Source organism: Danio rerio, chromosome 7, assembly GCF_049306965.1.
Source record: "Danio rerio strain Tuebingen ecotype United States chromosome 7, GRCz12tu, whole genome shotgun sequence".
Taxonomy (NCBI): Eukaryota; Metazoa; Chordata; class Actinopteri; order Cypriniformes; family Danionidae; genus Danio; species Danio rerio.
The window spans coordinates 31,131,912-31,155,393 of NC_133182.1; the positions used below are offsets into that span (position 1 = coordinate 31,131,912).

General features: G+C 34.7%; 1 protein-coding gene across 50 annotated transcripts in view; it reads left to right on the top strand.

The window, feature by feature from the left end:
* tjp1a (tight junction protein 1a) overlaps positions 1-23,482 on the top strand; it is a 196,473-nt gene that overhangs the window by 152,647 nt on the left and 20,344 nt on the right. For 14 of the 50 annotated variants that reach the window (XM_073908585.1, XM_073908590.1, XM_073908591.1 and 11 more), the window contains 11 exons: positions 6,558-6,688; positions 9,334-9,439; positions 9,596-9,749; positions 12,152-12,260; positions 13,208-13,427; positions 13,594-13,778; positions 15,335-15,430; positions 18,090-18,172; positions 19,275-19,485; positions 20,648-20,748; positions 22,277-22,615. In XM_073908585.1, the coding sequence (XP_073764686.1) occupies positions 6,558-6,688; positions 9,334-9,439; positions 9,596-9,749; positions 12,152-12,260; positions 13,208-13,427; positions 13,594-13,778; positions 15,335-15,430; positions 18,090-18,172; positions 19,275-19,485; positions 20,648-20,748; positions 22,277-22,615 (1,735 nt within the window). Of the gene's footprint in view, positions 1-6,557; positions 6,689-9,333; positions 9,440-9,595; positions 9,750-12,151; positions 12,261-13,207; positions 13,428-13,593; positions 13,779-15,334; positions 15,431-15,635; positions 15,663-18,089; positions 18,173-19,274; positions 19,486-20,647; positions 20,749-22,276; positions 22,616-23,482 lie in introns of all 50 variants that reach the window. The other 36 variants (XM_005168936.6, XM_068222631.2, XM_009303258.5 and 33 more) reach the window with 3 other exon arrangements.

Genomic DNA, 23,482 nt, shown 5'->3' on the forward strand with positions numbered 1-23,482 from the left:
TGAGTGTGTGAACTTGTTCTACCTTTTCCTCACACCTGTGGAAAATGGTTGCAAGGTACACTAGTTGAGTTACTAATCTGCATTAAATTATACATAAATTCTTAGAGCAGTAGGATTTATGCCAATTAAATTTAATTTATATAATTTTATTACATACTGTTCCAAGCACAGCACAATTGATAGATAAACTCACTTAAAGCCTTTTTGGCTTGGCACATATTTAAGTGAAGTTTTATAAACTAATTCGAGAGGGGCCAACACAGTGGCTCAGTGGTTAGCACTGTTGCCTCACAGCAGAAAGGTCGCTGGTTTGAGCATCGGCTGGGCCAGTTGGCATTTCTGTGTGGAGTTTGCATGTTCTCCCCTTATTGGCGTTGACTTTCCTCCGGGTGCTCCAGTTTTCCCCACAGTCCAAAGACCTGCGCTATAGGTGAATTGAATTAACTAAATTGGTCGTAGTGTGTGTGTGAATGAGTGTGCAAGAATGTTTCCCAAGAAATGGGTTGCGGCTGGAAGGGTATCCACTACGTAAAACAAGTGCTGGATAAGTTGGCGGATCATTCCTCTTTGGTGACCCCAGATGAATAAAGGGACTAAGCCAAAGGAAAATTAATGAATGAATAAAGAAATTAAACTCAAAAGGAGCATGTGATATGATTGATCACGGCTGGTCTCTCATCCGTAATCAGCGATAATCCAATCAGATTGATCCAAGCTTAGAATAAATAGAGTTTTGAAAGAATCCCCCCTTTTACCCCATCTCCTCCCTTTCCTGCTTTACCAGGGGGAGCTCTAGAGAACTACCTGATCTCGGACCTCCTTACATGCTCATTAACCAGGCAGGAGCCCTGGCCTCAATTATCTCCAAGCTCAGGGTTCTCTTCCGGGACAGCATGCCACAAATGCTAATAGTGTCAAGCAATATCTAGGGCCCAATCCCAATTCTACTCCTTAGCCTTTCCCTTTACGCTTATCCATTGTTTTGCACATTCACATAAAAGCATCAGGATGTCCAAATTCTCTTTAACTTAATGTCATAAGGGTAAGGGGAAGGGCTATATAGCCCTTAAAACAGAGATTTTTCAGCACCACATTCGAAACCAATGGGGTAGGAAAATTTCTCTGAATACACCATCTACAACGGCAAAATGGCTGCACACGGAATTAAGGGGATGCACAAATTATTATTTTTTTTTTCATTTTTATGAATTTTTACAACAAACAAGCATATGTTTTAATACAGTGATAATGGCATTCATGTTTTACTGTCATGCTTTAAAAAAACAGTTAAATTTCATCATCTATAATCCATAATAATAACTCTTATACTGTCACTCGTTGACACTGGAATGCCCTGTCAGATAAGTCTAGTAGCTGAGAATGACATTTTTACAGTGTCTGCTGTAATGTTAATGTCGTTTTCTGTGTTTACATAGATGAATATGGCCACGGTGCAAATGCACAGTACAGCAATGAACTTATTGTCACATTATATCATTATGATATATACATGATATTGTTGCCTTCAAGGATTTCCTGAAGATAAATACTAATAAATAATGCTACTGATCTTATATGAAGTAAAAGATTGCGATGACGTACTGTATGATGGCATGTGCAGATGTTGTAGTGCTGTCCCATTTCTTAGTGGTAAAATTTGAAGCCCTTCCCATTTACACTCTGTTTCAAGGGCCAAGGGGAAGGTGTTGGGAAAGAAGGGGTAGGGGTAAAAAAAAGAGTTGGAATTGGGCCTAAGTGTGAACTTTTGAAACAAGTAATGCTAAGCCAATACAACCTTGCATTTATTTATTTTTTAAAACAAACCCGGTAAATGTATAATAAAAAGCATCAAATAATGTTGTTCAAAGAATGCTAAAAAGAAGTCACAGTTTTTACAAATGTATTAGGCTAAATAACTTTTATCTGTAAGCAAAAATGTTTCCTGGTCAAATCAACATATTGAATTGATTTCTTTTGAAGGATCATGTTACAATGAAGATTGGAGTATTTAATGCAGATGCAAATGTATACGATTATGTTTACATAAATATAGAAGATAAATAGAAGATATTTTAATTCTAATAATTGTTCACAGTGTTACTGTTTTTGATCAAATAAATGCAGCCTTGGTAAGCAAGTCAATGTTTTTTTTAAATAATAAAAAAATTACATATAAAGCATTTGAGTATGAACATATGATAACAGGACCGGGCACTATAGGAATACTCAATGTTCCTCCTTCAGCACCACTACAAAACCGTCTAAACAGTAATTTACTGGGCTTGAAGCGCTAGGCTTGGAGGCATTCTGGGGGATGATGAAGATGTTTGTCAGGGAGCCAGGTTAATATCTCAGAGCCATGCATCACTCACTCGCCACTGAATAACTGCTCTGTCTCTACACAGGCTGACGGGCTCTTTTCCCACCAGAAAGCTCCCGCTGTAAGTGCTGTGCTCTGTACACAGTGGATGGTATTTGTAGATGGAGTCTGAGTGCATGGATGTTAGGTTCAGTTGTTTGTTTGTGTATGTTTTCTTGTGCACTTTTGTAATTGTGTGGGTTTTGTGTTCTATTTAGTCGGTTTTAAAATGCACTTGGTGTAGTGCATTAATATGTGCTAGTTGTAAAATCAGCATGCAGTCCATCATGTTGAGCTGGTAGCGCAGAGGCAACTAGCTCCCTCTTTGTGAGTGTGTGTTTGTGTGTTTGTGAAAACTGCCAGTGGGCGTCAGGGCTGTTATGCAGAAATGAGTCTAAATTCATTTTTCCTGCATGTGTGTTCATTAATCTTGGCACGTAAGAGGCGGCACAATTCCCTCTGAAATTTGCATCACCAGATGAGTTTCTCCTCACAGTGACTGAGATGCACTCCTCTCCTTCTCAACGGTCAGCTTGTTAAATCTCTCTACACATGGGTTCTCAAGAGCACTTCAGTTTGTTGATTCAGTGTTGTCTCTGTATTCGTTTCGGGTAGGCAAGTTTATATAGCACATTTTATACACAATGGTAATTCAGAGTGCTTCATGTAAGCATAATACACAAATTAATTCATAATAAGACATGTAATGTTCGGTGATTTAAAGCTGCGTGATCAACTTAAAATGTATATGTTAGATGGACTGGGATATTATTATTATTATTATTTATAAAAAGTATTAACAGAAAGTTTAGATACAATTATTTATTTGTATTTGTGCATACATTTAAATTTTTTTTTGAGTATTTATCAATAATAATTTGCTGTGTAATTGTATATAATGATTAAAAGTAAATCAATTATCATAATAATAATATCTATTTATTTAATTAAAACAAATAATTTTAACCTAAGGTCTTGTTTACACCTGGTAATAACATTACGAGTGGTTAGCATTAATATCCTCTCAAATAATTTCTTGTGATCACTTGTTTTTGTCTTTTTCAAATCTCTTATTTCACCATGCTATTCGTCACTTTCATTTACACATTCATTACAGTTAGTGCTTTAAAGTGATGAAATACAAATAGTCAAATTACTATAATTCAGTAGTTTTCCTAATGAATTGTACTTTAGTAGTTTACCTAGTTTAAAAATGTGTACTTGAGTACATTTTTAGTTTGGTATCAGTACTTTTACTTAGCACTTGGCTGCTTGGAATAATCAGTCCCATGATTCCTGTTCAGTCAAATTGCATCTATAATAATTTAATCAGACAGATCGACCACAAGACATGAGTGCGCTATAAATGTAACAAACATGAACAGTGTGGCAGCATTAAGTGTCTAAGAAGACACAATTTTTACACGCAACGACCAAGAGACTGCTAGTCACTGATGAGATGAATGATGCCTGCTGTACAGTGATGGCTAAATTTTCCAAATGCCCTTAAATGATAATTAAACGTGGTACAGGATGTTACGTTTTCAAAAACATGCACAAACTGCATGTTTGTTATCAGTCTTGCATGATCTTGATTTTCAGCGCCACTTGTGGGACACTCATAGCTAGTCAGGATTTATATCGCTAGTGTTAACTTATCGCTAGATTTTTGTCTTTCAATTTCACTTCAGATGTTATTGCATTATCTTGCTTTCTGTCAGCCTATTATAGGAGCATGTTTTAATGTAATGTGTTCTCGCATTAAGTTGATCTGTAAGACTTTATTTTGATGGTCCCTATTTCGTATTTTGTTGATTAAAAGTTGCATTGCAACTACATGCCAATTAATTCTTATTTGAGTATTAGAAGACTGTCTGCTTAATATCTGCTGATACTGCACCTTCAACAGACATGACTATAAGTAACTTTGCAAGTCAACTTTCACTAACCTAACCTAAACCTAACAGTCTACTAATAATCTAATGAGAATTAGTTGGCATGTAGATGCAATGTAGCTTAAATTCAACAAAATGTGTTCGAGGAACCATCAAAATAAAGTGATACCAATTATTCTCTATTTTTAAATTCATAGTCCATGAATGGAAAACAAATTTAACTTACACTGCCTTAGAAACGCCATTATAAAATTGATGTAAGTTACGTTTTTATTATTTGCAATAAAAAAGTTACAGTTCTTTGGCAAGTTATGGTACTTTTACTTGAGTATAATCTTTCAGTACCTTTTCCACCAATAAATACTGGTGAGTGCATGAACCTGTACTAAGATTCTTTTGAGCAAATGGAAGGACGTTTACGGCAACAAAAATGGGGCCTTCGTTCTTTCAGAGCTAGAATGTGAGTGGCATATTAATCGCCATGTTTTGCATAACCCTGCCTATATTTGTTGCTCACCTTTTTTATTCTAAAGCCTGTATTGTATTTTTAAATAGCAACCTTTTCTGCAGCAATTCATGAATATGGAATTATAAACAACTTGCAAGTGTCAATTAATTTTGCATTCAATCGAAATGTCAGTTTATTGGCCTTTTTTAATGCAGTTTAATGGTCAACAAAAAAAACTCAAAAGAAGGATCTTACTTATAAAATAAATCTGCATAATAATATATGAAAAGGTGTATGCAAACTTTAAAAAGCTGGTTGGTTTTCAGGATTCTTAGCTGAAATAATCAGAGAAAAGCATACATATAGATCGAGCCTTTCATTGAGCTCGCAGCGTTTCGCATGAGAGGTGAACAGAAGATTCATCCCGTTTGTGTGATGGATGTGTTAGCACAGAGAAAACCAACAGAGCAAAGGAGAGCCTGTGATTTATGTCAACCCATGTGTGTCTCTGAACATGTCCAAGGAATCAGAGATTTAACACAAAGTACATTACCAGGCAACAAGGACGTTTTTTCTATCTCCATCATTTTTGTTCTGCGTGGTGAGCATTTTAATTCTTGGCAGTTTGCTTCTGGCACAGCAGTTGCATTCAAGAGAGACACGGTTAATATTTCAGGAGTGCTTAATTTCTTGTCTGAGTCCAGCTGTACCAACTACAGTGAATTATGCGAAATCGACTCAGAATCCAAGAGTGCAGTCCAGATTCTGAATTCATCAAATTCTCCTCAAGCTTTTTTTTTTGTCTGGACTAATCTAAAAATCAGAATGTGCAACGAAGAGTAGTCAGACTGCATCAGAGAGCTTAAAATATATATCTGAAAGAGGAGCTACAGCATTTGGCCTAATTTTGAACAGAAAAATTTGAACGGTCTCTCCTAAAGTACTTGCATCTGGTGCTGTCTATGGGAAAATCTTGATTTGTTGTTAAGCTTTGTTCATGATCAGTTCAGTATTTTATAGCATTTTTATAGGATGCAGATGAAATATCTGACATGTTTTTGGAAACCTTAATATTTTCTCTTGCATCTTGGTGTTTACCAGTTTACAGTTGTTGAGCCCTTCTATCCAATATTTATTATTTTTTCAAATATTTCTAAAGTGTTTTTTTAATGGATTAAAGAAATATTTTACAGTATTTACTATTTTTATTTTTTGCTGGAGGAAGTCTTGTTTGTTTTATTTCAGCTAGAGTAAAAGCAGTTTTTTTTATTTTTTTTAAAAAGCATTTTAATGTCAAAATTATTAGCCCCCTTATACATTTTTTCTTTTTCGATTGGCTACAGAAGAAACCATTGTTATACAATGACTTGGCTAATTATCCTAACTTGCCTAATTAATCCAAGTTAAGCCTTTAAATTGCACTTTAAGCTGAACACTAGTATCTTGAATAAATATATACTGTAGTAAAATATTATTTACTGTCACCATGGCAAAGATAAAAGAAGTCAGTTATTAGAAATGAGTTATTAAAACTATTACATTTGGAAAATTTACACAGAAATTGGGGAAGAATAAAAATAATTAATATTTAACTGAAGGGCTAATAATTCTGACTTCAACTGTAGACTTTCAGTCAAAAGTACCTGCATAATGTTCTGTTATTAGTTGTCCGTGCCTGTAGCCCGATGAATACATTTAGACTTTGGTAAAGTAATATACACATGAAACTAAAATCTGCCTTGTACAGTGCAACCTAAAATATTATTATAATTTTTTTTTTTTTAAATAAAGTACATGTTTATGTTTCTCTACTACAAAGCTTATTTCTGACTGTGATCTGCGCATTTGCCTGCAGCCATAGAAGTCGAGATGAGGAGCGCATCTCTAAACCAGCGGCTCTATCCACTCCAGTTAAGATGGCTGAGGATGCTCTTCTGGCTCCGCCCAGCGAACAGCCCGGGGACAAACAGATCCCTCCACTGCCAGGTCAGGACTTTCAGCTGTCTTCTGTCTTTCCCGTTGCTCTCTCATTGGCATGCGAAGGACCTCTTAAAATATATGATGAGGCAATTCACATCTCTCTGTTTTCTTATTTACTCTATTTTCCTTTTTTTTAAGGTGCAATTTCATGTGAGGTCATCTTAATTTACAAGTAAAGGCATAATATGATCATGCAGCCAATACAGTGTTAGTTGTAATGTTTAAATATTATATTAACTCAATAATAATTAAAAAATTCATAGAATATTAGAATGAAATCCAAACAGGAATTTTTCTCATAAGTAGTATATTGTAATGCTCTTTATAAGGGATAGAAAACTCAACCAATGTTCTATCAATGATATCTCTTCTCTAATTACACGTTCACTAGCTTAAGGGTAGGAAAAACCTTTAACTCACAAATGATTGCAACAACAGCAAATGACAACAATCCAGCATTCCAGTTAATTTCAATGGACAAAATCTTGTTCCACTTTTTTTTCTCTTTTGAAAAGCCATTGTCACAATTTTATATATCCAATATGTCAACATTTTTTAATTACTTTATTTTAGGGTTTTTTTATATTTATACACCCACAAAACAAGAACAAACATTGGCTAGTACTGTAGACTAGACCTGTACGATTAATCGTAAAAAGATTGTGATCTCGATTCGACCCCTAGACCAGTGGTTCTCAAACTTTTTTTTGCCAAGTACAACCTCAGAAAAAAATTGTCTCTCCAAGTACCCCCCTAAATGACTAGTATTGAAATACTGTAGCGTAGTAGGCCTAATTAAGCAGCTACAGCTGTGCACAGTTTAAAAACGAGGCAGATTAATTCCTATTATTTAGAATATGTATTATTGTCAGCCACTTTAAACATTATAAAAAGTCAGAACATTAACTGTGCTTGCAGGCAAAAACAAACAAGCAAAAACACTAATGAAAATTAAGGACTTTTAAGCTCATTTTCCAGCACCTATTTTTATTTTCAAGACTGACACGCATTGATCATTTTGAAGACATGAAATGTATTCTCAGCAACCCTTAAAAAACATTGCATAGAAATTTATACAAATAAAAACCATTAATAATAATATAGTAATTAATTAATCATATATTATTAATAATAATATAACAAACCTGCACTAACACTGCTAAAATAATACAGATTTTAGTAAATAATACTAATATTAGGTAAAAGTACAAAGTACTCTTTTTAAAAAGTACTAGTTAGTTACGTTTGAAAAAAAAATCAGATCTTCATTATGAAATCACTTTAGGTGTAAATTTGATTGACTGGTTTAATTGCTTAAATGACAAAGCTACATGTATAAGAATTTGCTCTAACAAAGGAAGTAGGTTAGATTTTTCCTTTTATGACAATTAACCTTTTAATAGCACTGCCAAAACTACAACTTAACTAAGACCATAGAGACACTTTTTGTCCATTTTTTAAACAATATGTTCAAGCTCTGAAAGGTTTAATTAAGTATTTGATGAAAATATTTAAATTTAGTTTTTTATTTACATATTTTACACAATTTTTTTATTTGCTCATTCTTTACAGTAGGTAAATTTGTTTCAAATTTGAAGGTATATAACTTAAACCTCAGAGGGGTCACTGGATTGCTCTTGAGATATAGATTTGTCAAATAAATTTAAGAAATTGACCCCAAGTAGTCAAAAATGTTCTCTTCATCTGAATAACAGCTGTTATATCAGAAATTAAGTTCAGGTATGAGGGGTAAAGGTGATTTTGTTCAGTTATTAAGCAATAGTCTTTTAGCCACCACATTGCCTTGCATTAAAGACTCTTGCATTGTTTGAGAGAGAGAAGATGTATTTTGTTAGAAGCCGAATATGGCAAGTTCAGCATCTGGCAGAAAAGGTCTGCTATAAGCCTTGGAGTACCAGTCAAAGATGTTTGTTCAGAATCTCATCAGTAAGCTACAGAGCCAAAAGGCATGAGTAACCCTGTCCTGCTGTCTTGCATCTCTCACACATTGGTGAGACAAAAGGAAAGATTTTATGGAGCTTGGTTTTAGGTTGTAGACGATGTAATTGAATCAGTTGGTGTCTGCTGTTGACTGAGCATGACTGAATTGAAGTCAAATAATTGTCCCATGCAGGAAACTCTATCATAGATAGATAAATGTCAACTTTTTTGCATTACTTTAATAAAATAATAGCTTTAACAATACAGTAAGATACTTATTTGTGTTTTTGTTGTTGTTGTTGTTGTGATTGCAAACTTGTAATTAGTGTATTAATTTCCTCTTATTTAATCGCAGATTTTTGAACATGATAGGTGTTAGTACTGTGACAGGATAATCTTTAATGACTTTTCAATTGTACTTTTTTCCAAAGCAAACATGGTTTACATCTTATGATCTTATTATATGGTGTTTAGGTATATGCTTACACTGTCATTATTTTCTCATTCCATTTTTAGCACATTACTTGTATCCTCACACCACGTTTTAGTTTTCTCTCTTCACTGCACTGCAATCTGGGAAGCCCTGATTTGACCTTGATTCACTTCTGGTTCTTCATGTTCTTTTTGGTCTGATTAACCAAAGCTATGAAAAGAAATGCATTTTTTTTTTTTTTGCCTTGCTTCAACGTCTAAAACAAGTTTTTCTTTAGAGCCGAAACCAGTGTATGCACAACCTGGGCAACCCGATGTAGATCTGCCAGTGAGCCCGTCTGATGCCCCTGTCCCCAGCGTCACCCATGATGACAGCATCCTCCGGTCAGTGTTATAGTATTTAATCCCATTTGTCTTTTCTCGTGACTTTGAATTTTACCAGCCTAGCAAGCTTTTCTGTATTATCATGCAGATGCACGAGTACAAATGTGCACACAGAGCTTCTGTCCATGAAAGGCTGACCCAGTTTTATTCTATTAGCAGGCCCAGTATGAAGCTGGTGAAGTTTAAGAAAGGGGAAAGTGTCGGATTGAGGCTGGCTGGAGGAAACGATGTGGGGATCTTTGTGGCTGGAGTTCTGGAGGACAGTCCTGCTGCTAAGGAAGGCCTGGAGGAGGGAGACCAGATTCTCAGGGTAAGGATCTACAGAAGTAAGGTCTTGCAGCATTGATCTACTGTAGCATCAATGTATAGTACATTAAATTTGATTGTAAATATTTTTGCATTAATAGTATGTCCTCCCAATGTTTGTGTGGTAATAGGCCAAGAGGAGGGAAAACATATATTATATTATATTATATTATATTATATTATATTATATTATATTATATTATATTATATTATATTATATTATATAAATATCTACACTCTATTTTTAAAGTGGCCAGCTTGGCGTTATCACAAAACTACATAGAACGTTTGCAATACACACATAATTTAAGAAAAACATGTAGTCTAGCTATTCATTTTTAACAAACCATATTTAGTTTTTTGCTCATTATAAGGGTTTAGTTTTTAATGTTTACTAAAAATGTATCAAAGTCACCACAGGTACTCTATGCGATGTGTTGTGTTCAAATAAAATATAAATTTGTTTGGTCATTTTGGTTTTCTCAGTAATAAACATGCTTGTTCACTATGTGTTTTAGAAAGGATGTCTACAATACATTTTGAGAAGCATAGCCCACAGGCTACAAATATTAGGCAAATACAAGTATTAAATTCGTTAGTCTGTATACTGCCCTATTAAATTGCGTTGAGGTAATAAAGAACAATTAATTTTTAAATGCTTAGTTTTTATTCAGAATATAGTAAAAATCTGAAAAATATTAAACAAATAATTGACTTATACAGATTGTAAAATATGCTTAAACAAGTCTAAAATGAGGCTGACTTGTATATTATCTTATATTAATAGTAGTACAATTCCTTAATAAGGTTAATTAAAAGTTAAAGAAATTCAACATGATTAAACTTGATATTTTTATTTTGCTGAACATAAAATGATTGCAAGAGTAACCAAATTGTTTTAATCCGCAATAAATGATCTGTAAATGTATTTAAATTGCAACTTAGGTGCCACTTCAGAAAAAACTAAATATTGGCTCTTATAGTCTAAAAGGTATAAACGCATATAGTAGTTAAACAATATTTAATACTAAAATTGTGGAACAACTTTCTAAAGTATTTCTTCAGTAAATTTTTGTAATGTCAGTCATTTTCACATTCAACCAAACAATGCATTTTCTCCATTATTACATCTCAAACTGCAACTATTCACCACCTTTGCTAGCTGTGGGTCATTTAATCTGTTGTTGTTGTTGGTGAGCTACTCTGGTATTAGGAGACTGTGATGCAGGGAGGGACTGGGCTCTGTGTGGCAACTCCAGGCGGAACTCCTCCTGCGTTTCACAATAAAATGGATATTTTCTCGACCAAAATGTATATATGATAAATTAGATGAATCGCTGCAATTTGATCAACATTTTAATAAATCTAATAATATATTTGTAAGGTACACTTAAAAATAATTGTCCATTAATTAATGTAAGTTAATGTATTTACTAACATTAAGTATGAATAATTATGTAAAGTGTTTCCTAATCACAGTTCAAACATTAACTAATGCATTATTAAAATCCAAAGTTGTGCTTTTTAACATTAGTTGTCATAGCTAACTGTTTAACTTGACATTAACAATCGGGAATAAACACTGTAATACATGTATTACTAATAGTTTGTTCATGTTAGTAAATACCATAACTAATGGACGGTTATTTTAAGGTGCTACTATACCATATGTGATATGTAGCACTACATCAGTATACAGATTCAATAGCATGATATCTTGGTATGTGTTTGATAGTTTTGCTACTGAACATCTGTTGTTGACTAACCTCTTCTGTACTGTGACTCAGTCTAACATCATCCCACTTTTTCTCAGGAAAGTATGAAGACTCTGTAGCTATGGGTTAAAAAAATCATGACATACTCCTTCTCTGACTCAGTGCCTGTCTCTCCCCTGTTTCCAGCTTTCCTTTGTTTAGCCTTCGGCTGCACAATGGTGCACATTGTTGAACTCAAGCCTCCAGTGGTCTTATGCTATTGTCAGTAGCAGTGTGTAAAGTCAGCCTCATTTTAGACATGTTTATCACCAAGCGCATTTTAATGAAACATAGATATCTTTGTGCCTCTCCCACACTCGTCCCAGAGCAGGTCGTCACAGTTTGCGTACACACTTATGAAAGTTCAACACACACTCCTTAGATTCCAGGCCCTGCCCCAGAGCGAGGCTTCCAGCTCATTGTTTTTTCCTTTTCCATTTAGTCAGAGATGACTGCACGTTCACCTCCACTTTTTATTTTTGTTTTTCGCCCCTGAGATTGTGACGTTAAGATCAAGTAGAAACACAGAAAGTGGATTTGCTTCTTTTCTCTCTCTTTATTTCGTTCTACTGTCAATAAACAGTGTATTGTTAGGTTACTGCACCGCTGAGATCTAAAGGCTGTTTCTTCTTGCACTCCCTCCTGTTCCTAGGTTAACAATGTTGACTTTGCAAATATTATTCGTGAGGAAGCAGTTCTGTTCCTGCTAGATCTGCCCAGAGGTGAGGAGGTCACCATCCTTGCGCAGAAGAAGAAAGATGGTGAGCAGATGCATAATCCTTTCATGTATTAGTTATGTTTGCCTATGTTCATATTGCATGGTTTCTGAAGCAGTGGGCTTTATTTGGTTTTTGCCTTGTTTTGTCTAAAATGAAATTCAATATTGTTGCTCTGCTACATCTAATTGACCTGTTTTTTTGGGTTTTTTTGCACAACTATTTTTATTTTAAACATTGTCATATAACATTGTCAAAATAAAAAATAACAAATACAACAAGAATAGCATATAAATTCAAAATAACTTAGAAACACTTAGAAAGGAAGAAAAATAAAACTTTCGCCTTGGAGGCCTCCTACTCTACGTTTAGAAGGGCTGGGCAATATTGCAAAAACAATTATCACGGTATCATGTTTCAAATCATTCAGTATAATTATTGAATACTTTTTAACAATACCTCCATTTAGGTATATTAGGATTTTATTTTTTTATTTACCAACATTATTAAGGCAAATAGATTTAATAGTCAAAAACAAAATGTCTTCTCTTAATAAAATATACATAAGTGTTAAAGTTGTTTATTAAATAAATCAATGCAAAAATGCAAGCATGTTGCCAGTTTGCTGTCCACTTTGATGCATAGATGTTGAATCATTGAATCATAGGGGTCACTTAAAAGTTAATTTTTATCTGAATTATTTATGCCCCTTCAAAAAACCCTCTTGAGAAATGTTTTTATTTAATGTCCCCCTCTGAGCAGCTTCAGCTCTCAGCAGGGAAATTAATAATTTTACTCTCGGTGGGGCTTGGGCAAGGGGGTGCTCAATGGAAACCTCCTAGTTTGCCTATGCCTAGAAACGGATATCTTTCAGTAGTAATTACTAAAATAATTGTTTTTTTTCCCACCCCACTATGTAGACCGTTTTGGCCTTTATAAGATCAAAAATGATTACTTCTTCATTACCGTCTTGTTTATCCCCTGTCCTCCAGTGTACCGGCGAATAGTGGAGTCTGATGTGGGCGACTCCTTCTACATCAGGACACACTTTGAGTACGAGAAAGAGTCTCCTTATGGGCTGAGCTTTAATAAAGGAGAGGTGTTCAGAGTGGTGGACACTCTCTACAATGGCAAACTGGGCTCCTGGCTGGCTATCCGCATCGGGAAGAACCACCAGGAGGTGGAAAGAGGCATCATTCCCAACAAGAACAGGTGATCCTACTATAATGCATCAACAGTAAATAGACAACCTTCAGCTATTGTATTTGATATCATTATTTTGTGTAGATCATATATTGATCATTGTTTTAGTTCCTAAAAAGAGCGGAGAATCAAAAATGAGTATACATCTGACCTGGTGTTGCCATCTTCTCTTCAGGGCGGAACAGTTATCAAGCGTTCAGTACACACTCCCCAAGACTGCAGGTGGTGATCGTGCTGATTTCTGGAGGTTCAGAGGCCTGCGCAGTTCAAAGAGGAACTTGCGCAAGAGTAGAGAAGATCTGTCAGCTCAGCCCGTTCAGACCAAGTTCCCTGCTTATGAAAGGGTTGTTCTTAGAGAGGGTATGTGTGTAGATAAGAGTGCACAATATATGTTTTATGTTAGCTTTTTTTAGGACCAGTATTGAATATATACAGTAGGCAACTTTTGAAATGAATCAAAACCTCTCATCAGGTTGTCCTTAAACTATTAAAAAGCACCCATTTTCGATACTCTTCAAATGTTGACTACTGTAGTTTTGCATTCATACACTATGCTATAAAATCTTCAGTTGTTTTAAAATAATGACTTCTTCTCAAGTTATCCAAGCCATCTGGTGAAATAGATTCCACATTGCATTATATATCACAGAAAACTAAATATTTTATCAATAAAACTATATATTATCTAATTATTATTTGCAATATTGTTCTTTCCTATAACTTACTGTAGTTTATAATAGTTTGATGTCTAAATTTATAATTAATTAATTAATTAATATTTAATTTATATTTATGAATGTAAAATTATTATTTTTTATTTATTTCGACAATAACAGGATAAATTTAAATCAGCGGTTCCCAACCTTTTTTTTGCCTGAGACCTCTTTTCCCCCCAGAAAATATTGTTAGGCCTCCCGCCACATTTAATATTATCGCTAATAAAAGTTTGCAGTAGGTATGTAAAAAAAAACAGTTTGTTTCTCACTATATGTAGATATGTTCATGCAAAAATAATAGCCCAATGTAAAATATAAAAGCAAAAAATCAGTATTCCATTTTTATTGGGTACACCTTGCTGTATTTAGGATGAGTCGTTTGCAAATGTCTTATTAATTTTGGACGGTGTTATGGATTCGTTAGCAAGAACTTTAGTGCAGATAATGCACTCTGGCTGGAGCAGGGACTCTTTGCTTTGAGAAAATTAAATAAAACCATAGTTCAGGTAACTATCTTGGTGTTTCAAGGATTGCTAGCACTTTGACCTGAAATGTTTAGAGCTTCCTCGCCTGGTTCCAGTATGCTTGGGTCATTACTATTAGCTGCTGAAGGCAAATCAGTGAGACTCTGCCTTTTTTGTTGATCATGAATTACAAACTTGTCTTTTTTTTTGGTCAGCCAGGGAATAAAATAAACTAAGGCAACATGATCGTTGAAAAAAAAAACATGATTTGTAAAAAAAAAAAAAAAAAAAAATGCCGGGATCCCCCTGTTAAGAACCGCTGGTTTAAATGATATTTTGTTAGTTAAGTGACGTCATGCGAAGCGGCTTCCAGGTCTAAGTGCTATATTAAACTGTATAAGGGGAGACTCAACAAATAGTAATAATAAACGTTTACAAAGCGATGTATTACTTTTGAAAATCATGATCGCTATATATGTCCATGCCTAATATCCGATGAGTAACGGCTTGGATCTGAAAACAGTATTTCATACCTCATGACTTGACAAGCAGATAAAAACACACTGAACGATTACCTTATTACAACCTTATTTTATCCATTTTATTTTCACAAATGTTATTTAAAACATAAAAGATTTCATGTAATTGCCTTTTCATGTATAAAAATTTTAATTTGATGCTGACATCAGAATGGCTCTTCTCATCTTTGACCCATATGCCATGTATCTCATTTTAGCTGGTTTCCTGAGACCTATTGTGATCTTTGGACCAATCGCAGATGTGGCACGAGACAAACTGGCAAGAGAGGTGCCTGACCTATTCGAGCTCGCAAGTGAGTGTCTATTTGTAAACACACACATTGACAAGACGCTGCGCTTCTAACCCACCTACCTGTGCAGCATACGTGAGCAGTCACAGATGTCCTGCTCTCCAGTTTCAGTAGTGCATTTAAAATTCAGCTTGTAAACTGATTCCTTGAGTGGCCACTGGCTTTATTTACATAACATTGTTCCTGTATGACTGTATTTGCTTTTCAGAGACACAGCTCCCAGATGGAAGGGAAAGTACGTTGCATACAGTAGTCACATCAGTTCACTTCATCAGTAACCATAGTTACTAGAGGCTGTGCATTTTTATGGCATCCCCTTATTTTAGTTACACCCAATTGGCACCGCTTGGAATGTTAATGAAAGAAAAAAAGAAAAGATCTAAGATGTGTTCATGCTATTGACAGTTCCAATCCCCCAACCCTTCAGTCATGCTTGAGAGGAGATGAAGGCACATTGCTCATTGATGTTCCCCCATCCCAAAAACCTGCTTCCTTTTTTGTTTTGTGATATTTTGGGGCTGTTTTTTCTTTAGTTTTTTGCTGAAAGTAATTTTCTGCTCTTTTAAGGCACTGATATAGTTAAGGATACAGATGTGGGTTTGGGGTCTCAAAGAGATGGCTCACCCAAAAATGTTGGCATCGTTCACTCACCATTGGAAAGACAATAAATCATTGAATAATCTGAATATCTGCTTTTTTGTTTAAACATTTTGAGGATGTGTAAATAAATAATGGGTAAAAAAAACATGAGTTTCTATTTTTGGGTGAACGATCACTTAAACAATGTACTGTCAATATTAGGGGAACACCAATGGTCACCAAAGGTCACATCACACTAGCTTAAGCCCTGAAGTATACTTCGGTTTATTTGTGTATGAATTTTTATGGTGAACTTTTTTTTTACTTGTCCAATATCTTTTTCTCTCAAAATGCTATTGTAGCAGCCTTTGTACGGTCTCATAAATGTCTTTATATTTGTTAATTTAAGCATCAGTTGTTTTTGATGTAGTAGTAGTAGTAGTAGTAGTCGTTGTAGTAGTAGTAGCCGTAGTAGTAATCGTATTCGTAGTCATAGTTGTAGTAGTCAAAGCAGTAGAAGTTGTCATATTAGTAGTTGTCATAGTTTTGGTCGTAATAATAGTCGTAGTAGTAGTAGTCGTCGTAGACGTTGTTGTCATAGTAGTAGTCATTGTCTTAGAAGTAGTCATCGTTGTCATAGTAGTAGTAGTCATAGTCGTCGTAGTAGTAGTTGTTGTAGTAGTCATCGTTGTCTTAGTAGTAGTCGTCGTAGTAGTCACAGTTGTCATTATCATCATAGTGGTTGTCATAGTAGTAGTTGTCATAGTTGTGGTAATAGTAGTCGTTGTCGTCGTAGTAGTAGTTATTGTCGTCGTCGTCGTAGTAGTAGTTGTCGTTGTCATAGTAGTAGTAGTCAGTCGTTGTCATCTTAGTAGTAGTCGTCGCCATAGTAGTCGTTGTTGTTGTTGTCGTAGTAGTCGTTGTCGTAGTAGTAGTAGTCATAGTTGTTGTTGTGGTAGTAGTCATTGTAGTAGTAGTAGTCGTCATTGTAATTGTTATCAATGTAGTTGTAGTAGTAGTCATTGTCGTAGTGGTAGTCGTCATAATAGTAGTTGTCATTGTCATAGTAGTAGTAGTCATAGTCGTAGTTGTTGTAGTAGTCGTCGTAGTAGTAGTAGTCGTATTCATAGTACTAGTTATAATAGTAGTTTAAGTCGTCATTGTCGTTGTAAAAGTAGTTGTTGTTATCAAAGTAGTAGTAATTGTAGTATTAATTGTCATAGTTGTAGTGGCCGTCGTCGTCATCGCTGTAGTAGTTGTTCTATCTCCATCTTCCCCATTTCTTTTTGGCTTTGTTCAGAATTTAAACGTTTTGGACAAACTAAGAAATGCAAAAAGCAATTTAAAGTGCATGGATGTTGTATTGAATCTGCACAAGTAATCAGTCAAAAAATGCAATCTTAATTCAAACACTCATGTGATCTTAATTCTAAATGATCATGATTTACTTATGTTTAATAAAGCTTTTGCTGACCACGGAGGTGGATTTAATAATACATTTGAGCCAGATAAAGCAAATAAAATTGTTAGTAGCTTTAGCAAATGTTTTTGCTTATTTTAAGTTGTCCATTTCACAACAGTGGAAGAATAGTGATCAGCATTTTGAAGAACTAAATGTGATACTCCTACTTAAATAGTTGTTTAATTAGACGAAATGAAAACAAAAAGTACAAATAATTTCTATTTTGCATTTGATATATGCATCACGTATTCAAAATAGCATACATTAAAAAAAGCCGAAGTATATCTTTACCTACTATTGACCTCGTTGTTTTTCAGATATTCTTTCCTTCTTTAGTCACTGTGGTGTACAGATGCTCCTGTTCTCCTTTCACTTTATATAAAAAAATATTCGTATTTGCACATCAAAAGTGAATCAATGCATTGCACCATATTGATTACACACGTAACTTGAGCAGTCTGCAGGTGCTCATATATTGTGTATGCGGGCGCATGTGCACATCCATGTTGAATTGCCTTCTCACTGTATGCTTTCGAGAGGTGGAGGTGCTTATTTACTGCATGGCAGAGGGCACAGGAAGGCTTATTTGGATGCTAAAATTGATTGTATTTCCTTGTGTAGAGAGTGAACCTAGAGATGCCGGCACTGACCAGCGCAGCTCGGGGATCATACGCCTTCACACTATCAAACAGATAATCGACCGGGTGAGATCCCTCATACACACACACACTGGCACACATACAAAGTGGTCAGCCACAGTTTTTCAGTATAACACTACTGCCTCCTTCTGGTAGAATTTGGTGCAGCATGTAATAAAAATGTGCACTGTGGTTCTATGGAGTTGATGAGAAAAGTATGTATTTTATCAGTCCATATTTGTGTAAAAGTAAACATATAAGTGTCAAGGAATGGTTTATCCACCTGGTACAGTAACCTTTCTATAAAGTTTAGTATATTATTATATTTAATTATTATATTAACTGTACTGCCATTAAATGTATAGGTTCAAAATACCCTACCAGTTCAAAGACTCTTTATAAGCAAATGTTCTTTAAATGAGCCAAAAAGGATCTTTAGCAACCCATCCAATGTACTTTACCCATGCTATGATCTTTTACCATCTAACAGTCCCCGATGTAACAGAAAAGATTCAAAACTCTTTTATTCCAGTGTCAATAACACTGTTGAACCCTAATTGATGTTATCTTCTCTGTGTGCGTGTATATATATATATATATATATATATATATATATATATATATATGTGTGTGTGTGTGTGTGTGTATTTATGGGTATGTATATGTATATAAGTGCTTAATATATATGAGTACTACCTTCACAAATCTCCCATTTAAATTAATATTTTCTACAGGAAGTTTTACAATATTATATTTGTGCATTTACATTAGATTAGTCAGTACTGAAGCCAAATCTGGAGCTAATCTAACTAAATAATTAACGATAAATATATTTTAAAATAAAATTCTTTTAAATAATAATTAAAACTATTATTATTTTTGTAACATTTTTTAAAAATTTTGTAGTTTGTAATTTTTAAAAAATATTTCGCATGAATTTAAATGTATTATTTTTCTATTTCTAAAGATATCCGGTTTCTAAAATATTATTTTATTAAATATATCCTTTCAATAAATCTGTTTTGTTTAAATGCACCAAAATATATTACCTTTATTCACTAAGAAATGGATACAATATTTATTTTTAAAATGGAGTGTACTAATTTATGTTAGTATAGATATATATACATACATTATATGCATATGTGTTGTGTTTGCGTCTGTGCAGGATAAGCATGCAGTGCTGGACATTACTCCTAACGCAGTGGATCGGCTGAACTATGCTCAGTGGTATCCCATCGTAGTGTTCTTAAATCCTGACAGCAAGCAGGGTGTGAAGAACATGAGGACCAGACTGTGTTCCGAGTCCAGGAAAAGCGCCAGAAAACTCCACGAGCGCGCACTCAAACTGAGGAAGAACAACCATCATCTCTTCACAGGTAAACACAGATGTTTTAGTGTGGAAAAAATGACACATTCAGTAGAGCATTATGCCCTAAGGATGATGGTATTCATTTAGTAACTATGGAGTTAGGAATGTCAATTGTGATACACTTTATTAAAAACAAAACTATAGAGGTGTGAATAGATTGACTTTTAGATTATATTTATTTTGTATTTATTAGGTATTTAATGGAACAAAAAAGGACAGATGGGTACCTATTCACATTTATGCAGTCAAGATTCTTTATTTCTCTCAAATCTTTGCATGGGAAATATGTTATATTATGCTCACATTCTGATTCAACCATTTGACGAATTGCACACCTGTTCATTGAAACACAAGGTGTAGTAGACGTACTTTGTCAAGATAAGACTTTATTCAAAATAGTAAAAACTTGCATGAATTTTTAATATTACCTGATAAGAGCAAGGGACATTTTGTTAACGTATACACAAGTACTTTTATACATATGTATGTGTACTGTATGTAGAAATTATATTTGAACTGTATTTGTGTAGTTTTATAGCCTAATCAAAAATGGTGATAAATTGACCTACTAATGGCAATTGTTAAAAATTAAAGATGTTTCTGTGAAATTTAATCCTGTTTACAAATGGACCAGTTCACTAAAATGATCAGACATCTTTCATACTACGCCATGTCTTGCATTAACAACATTAATGAACATACTATCACTCAGAGAGAGAGAGAGAGGGAAAGACATCTTTTGTTTGAATGGAAATATTCTGTGGCTGATAATAATATTTAGAAATAAGTATTTTTTATAAAACGGTACATGACATTATGTTTCATGGCTGCTACAGCATTTAATGTTATCATAACTTTTATGGATGTAATAAGACAGTCACAAGAACGAGGCGTCTGACTGAACTCTCTAAAGGCGGTTGTGTTATAGTATTCCTCATTTTTTAATAGCTTTGAATAAAGCCTGTCATAAATGTAAATGCAACAGGGCAAAAGATCCCTCCCTACGATTACATAATGAATGAGCATCCAACATCCACCTCTCTTTGACTTAATGAGCAGATAAGTGAATGATGATTCATACTATGGACAGTGAGGAGCAGTGAGGCTTCAGAAAAAAACACTAAATTTTTCCTCTGTTTTATGTCTTTCTTCCTGCCTTTATCTTTTAGCCACTATTAACATGAATAACATGAATGATGGCTGGTATGGAGCACTGAAGGACACCATTCAGCAGCAGCAGAACCAGCTGGTGTGGGTCTCAGAGGGCAAGGTGAGGAAACTCGTTCAACTTTTCCACCATGATTCAATTTCACAGCAGATGCTCCAGGATTCAGGGACAGGGTTCATTCCCGCTTGTCTGATTCCATATTTGTATTTACACAGCATAGTTTGTGTTTCTCACGCATCTGTTCTTGTGGTCACAGCACTCATGTTGACCACTGTGTGGTTCATTTGATCAACATCTGTTTAGTTTTAGTCATGTGTTCTGATGGTGATGTTTAGTGATTTCTTGAAATGCTTTTCACTCTATGAAAAAATAAAAATTAAGTCTTTACGTCATAATATTGTGATGAGAAAAAATACATTCTCATTTTATATGCAAAATAAAATGTATTTTTATTTTCATATTTTTAATATTGTTAACTAAAATTTAAAAAGGCGAAACAAAATAAAATACTTATGTGATGAAGATAGATTAAAAGTGTAAATACAAATGTTAATGAAAATGATTGAAGATTATAGTAACATAAGAACTAATTACTTAGTTATTAAGGTAATACTATTTGAGACATTATTTGCTGTTATTGTTAATAATGTTCAAATTTTAAAGAAATCAGCATTTCTCTATTTTTTTGTTTTTTTTTGTTTAATACATTTTCATGGGAAACAATATTGTATCTACATTTTATATTTAAATACATTTTCTTTCTACATTTGAGATACTGCAATTAACATTCTGTCAACCTTACATTTGTGGTCTATACCCTGCTAAAAAATTATATATTTGTGCTTAAAAGTAGTTTTAATATTAAGTGCAGAATTATTCTTTGTATTTTTTATGGGTTGCTCCCATCAGGTTTTTTGGAGCCGAAACAGAGTACCGATTTCTTATCCTTGTAATCAGCCGATACCGAGTACTAATTCTGATACTTCAAGCTTTGAATAACACTGTATAAAGCACATTTTCTCTCCAAGTACGATACCCAAGTGTAGCTTTGTCCTTTCATAAAAGTGTAAATGAAGGATGTTGCATATAATCCCTTAAACACATTTTATAACCATTTAGTGTGGACATGTCGTGGTCAGAAGCAGCTTTACAGAAAACAATTGATTAAACATAAAAAAAAATGGCAGAAAAATGACAAACAATGCAATTTGGAAACATTGCAAATGATGGAAGAATTCTACATGCCTAAAATCAATGAAGAAAAAAAGTCTGGAGCTCATTTTTGATTCATAAGAAGTTAAAATGCATCTTTCTCTGCTTGTAAACCAGTAAACTAACACTTGCGCTTATTTTATGTGATCAGCAAGGTAAGCGAGTACTGATCAGGTCATAAAATGTGATTATCGGCCGATACTAATCTCTGGCAGATTGATTAAAGCAGTCCTAGTATTAGTTTTGTTTATTTTTTAGTTTACACTTACCACAAGGTGTCGACACTGAACCAGCAAAAAAAACAGAAGAAAGGGAACAAGAGCAACACTATACTATACTACATTTTCTCATTTTTCACACGCTTCATTTCTCATATTCTACAAGACATTTTAAAAATAATCTTTCTCTCTCTCTCCAGGCGGACGGTTCACATGATGATGACCTGGACCTTCACGATGACCGTCTGTCCTATTTATCGGCCCCAGGCAGTGAGTACAGTATGTACAGCACGGACAGCCGCCACACCTCAGATTACGAGGACACGGACACCGAGGGTGGCGCCTACACTGACCAGGAACTGGACGAAACCCTGAACGATGAGGTCGGACCACCCAGCGAACCAGCCATCACTCGCTCCTCAGAACCTGTCCGCGAAGACCCGCCCGTCATCCAGGAGCCCCCCGGATATGGAGGATATCAGCCCGAACCCATCAACCGCATCGACCCCGCGGGGTTCAAGGCCCCTGCACCTCAGCAGGTAGCGTTTCTGCGAGCCGTTCGCCTTCCCTGTTGTCTGGAGGCTGTGGTATGCGTTAGAAAAGTGTTCTAGCGGCGATATTGACCGAGGAGCGCTTTAAAAACCTTATCAATGCAGTCCTAGAGAAGTGACAATGACAGAGTAATAATCGCTGCCACGTATTTATTATTATTATATGTGTTTTTGAGCGTGCAGTTGCGTGTAAGTCAGTGTGTGCATGTGATGAATACAGCCTGGTTGTTACTCCGCGTAGCTGCTGTGACTTTTTATCTGATTGGAATGAAGAAAGAAGTGAGGACATTGTCTCTTTAAGTGTGTGTAATTGCCCCATTCCTGTGGTCTAGATGTCCCCTTATATGCAATGCAAAATGATGTCATTACCAGAGAGTATTATGTGCATGATGGAATTGCAGTGTTCAATATATATTACTGTGAATGTATTTATCTTATATGGATTCAGTGGCCACCGTGATATCCAAAGTGTCTTAGATCTTGTGTTACAAGAGAGCCAAAATGTTGTACTGTAACTGTAGAATTAAACGGACATAAGACGTACCGTAAAGAAAAAAAAAGAACTTGTCCGGTTATACATTATTGAGATGGGATGGTTTGCTATTATTTGTGTTAGTGGGATGTTCCTGGTTCAGTTCAAGTCAAACTGTATGGATGGCATTTGTGGCGTTGTGTTGCAGCAAGCGATAGTGTAGTTGTAGTAAAACGTTGCATTTTGAATTGAATTGTTATAGTTGAAAAGTGTACATTCAAATCTTTATATTTATATATATATATATATATATATATATATATATATATATATATATATATATATATTAGGGATGTAACGGTATTGTAAATACCGTCATACCG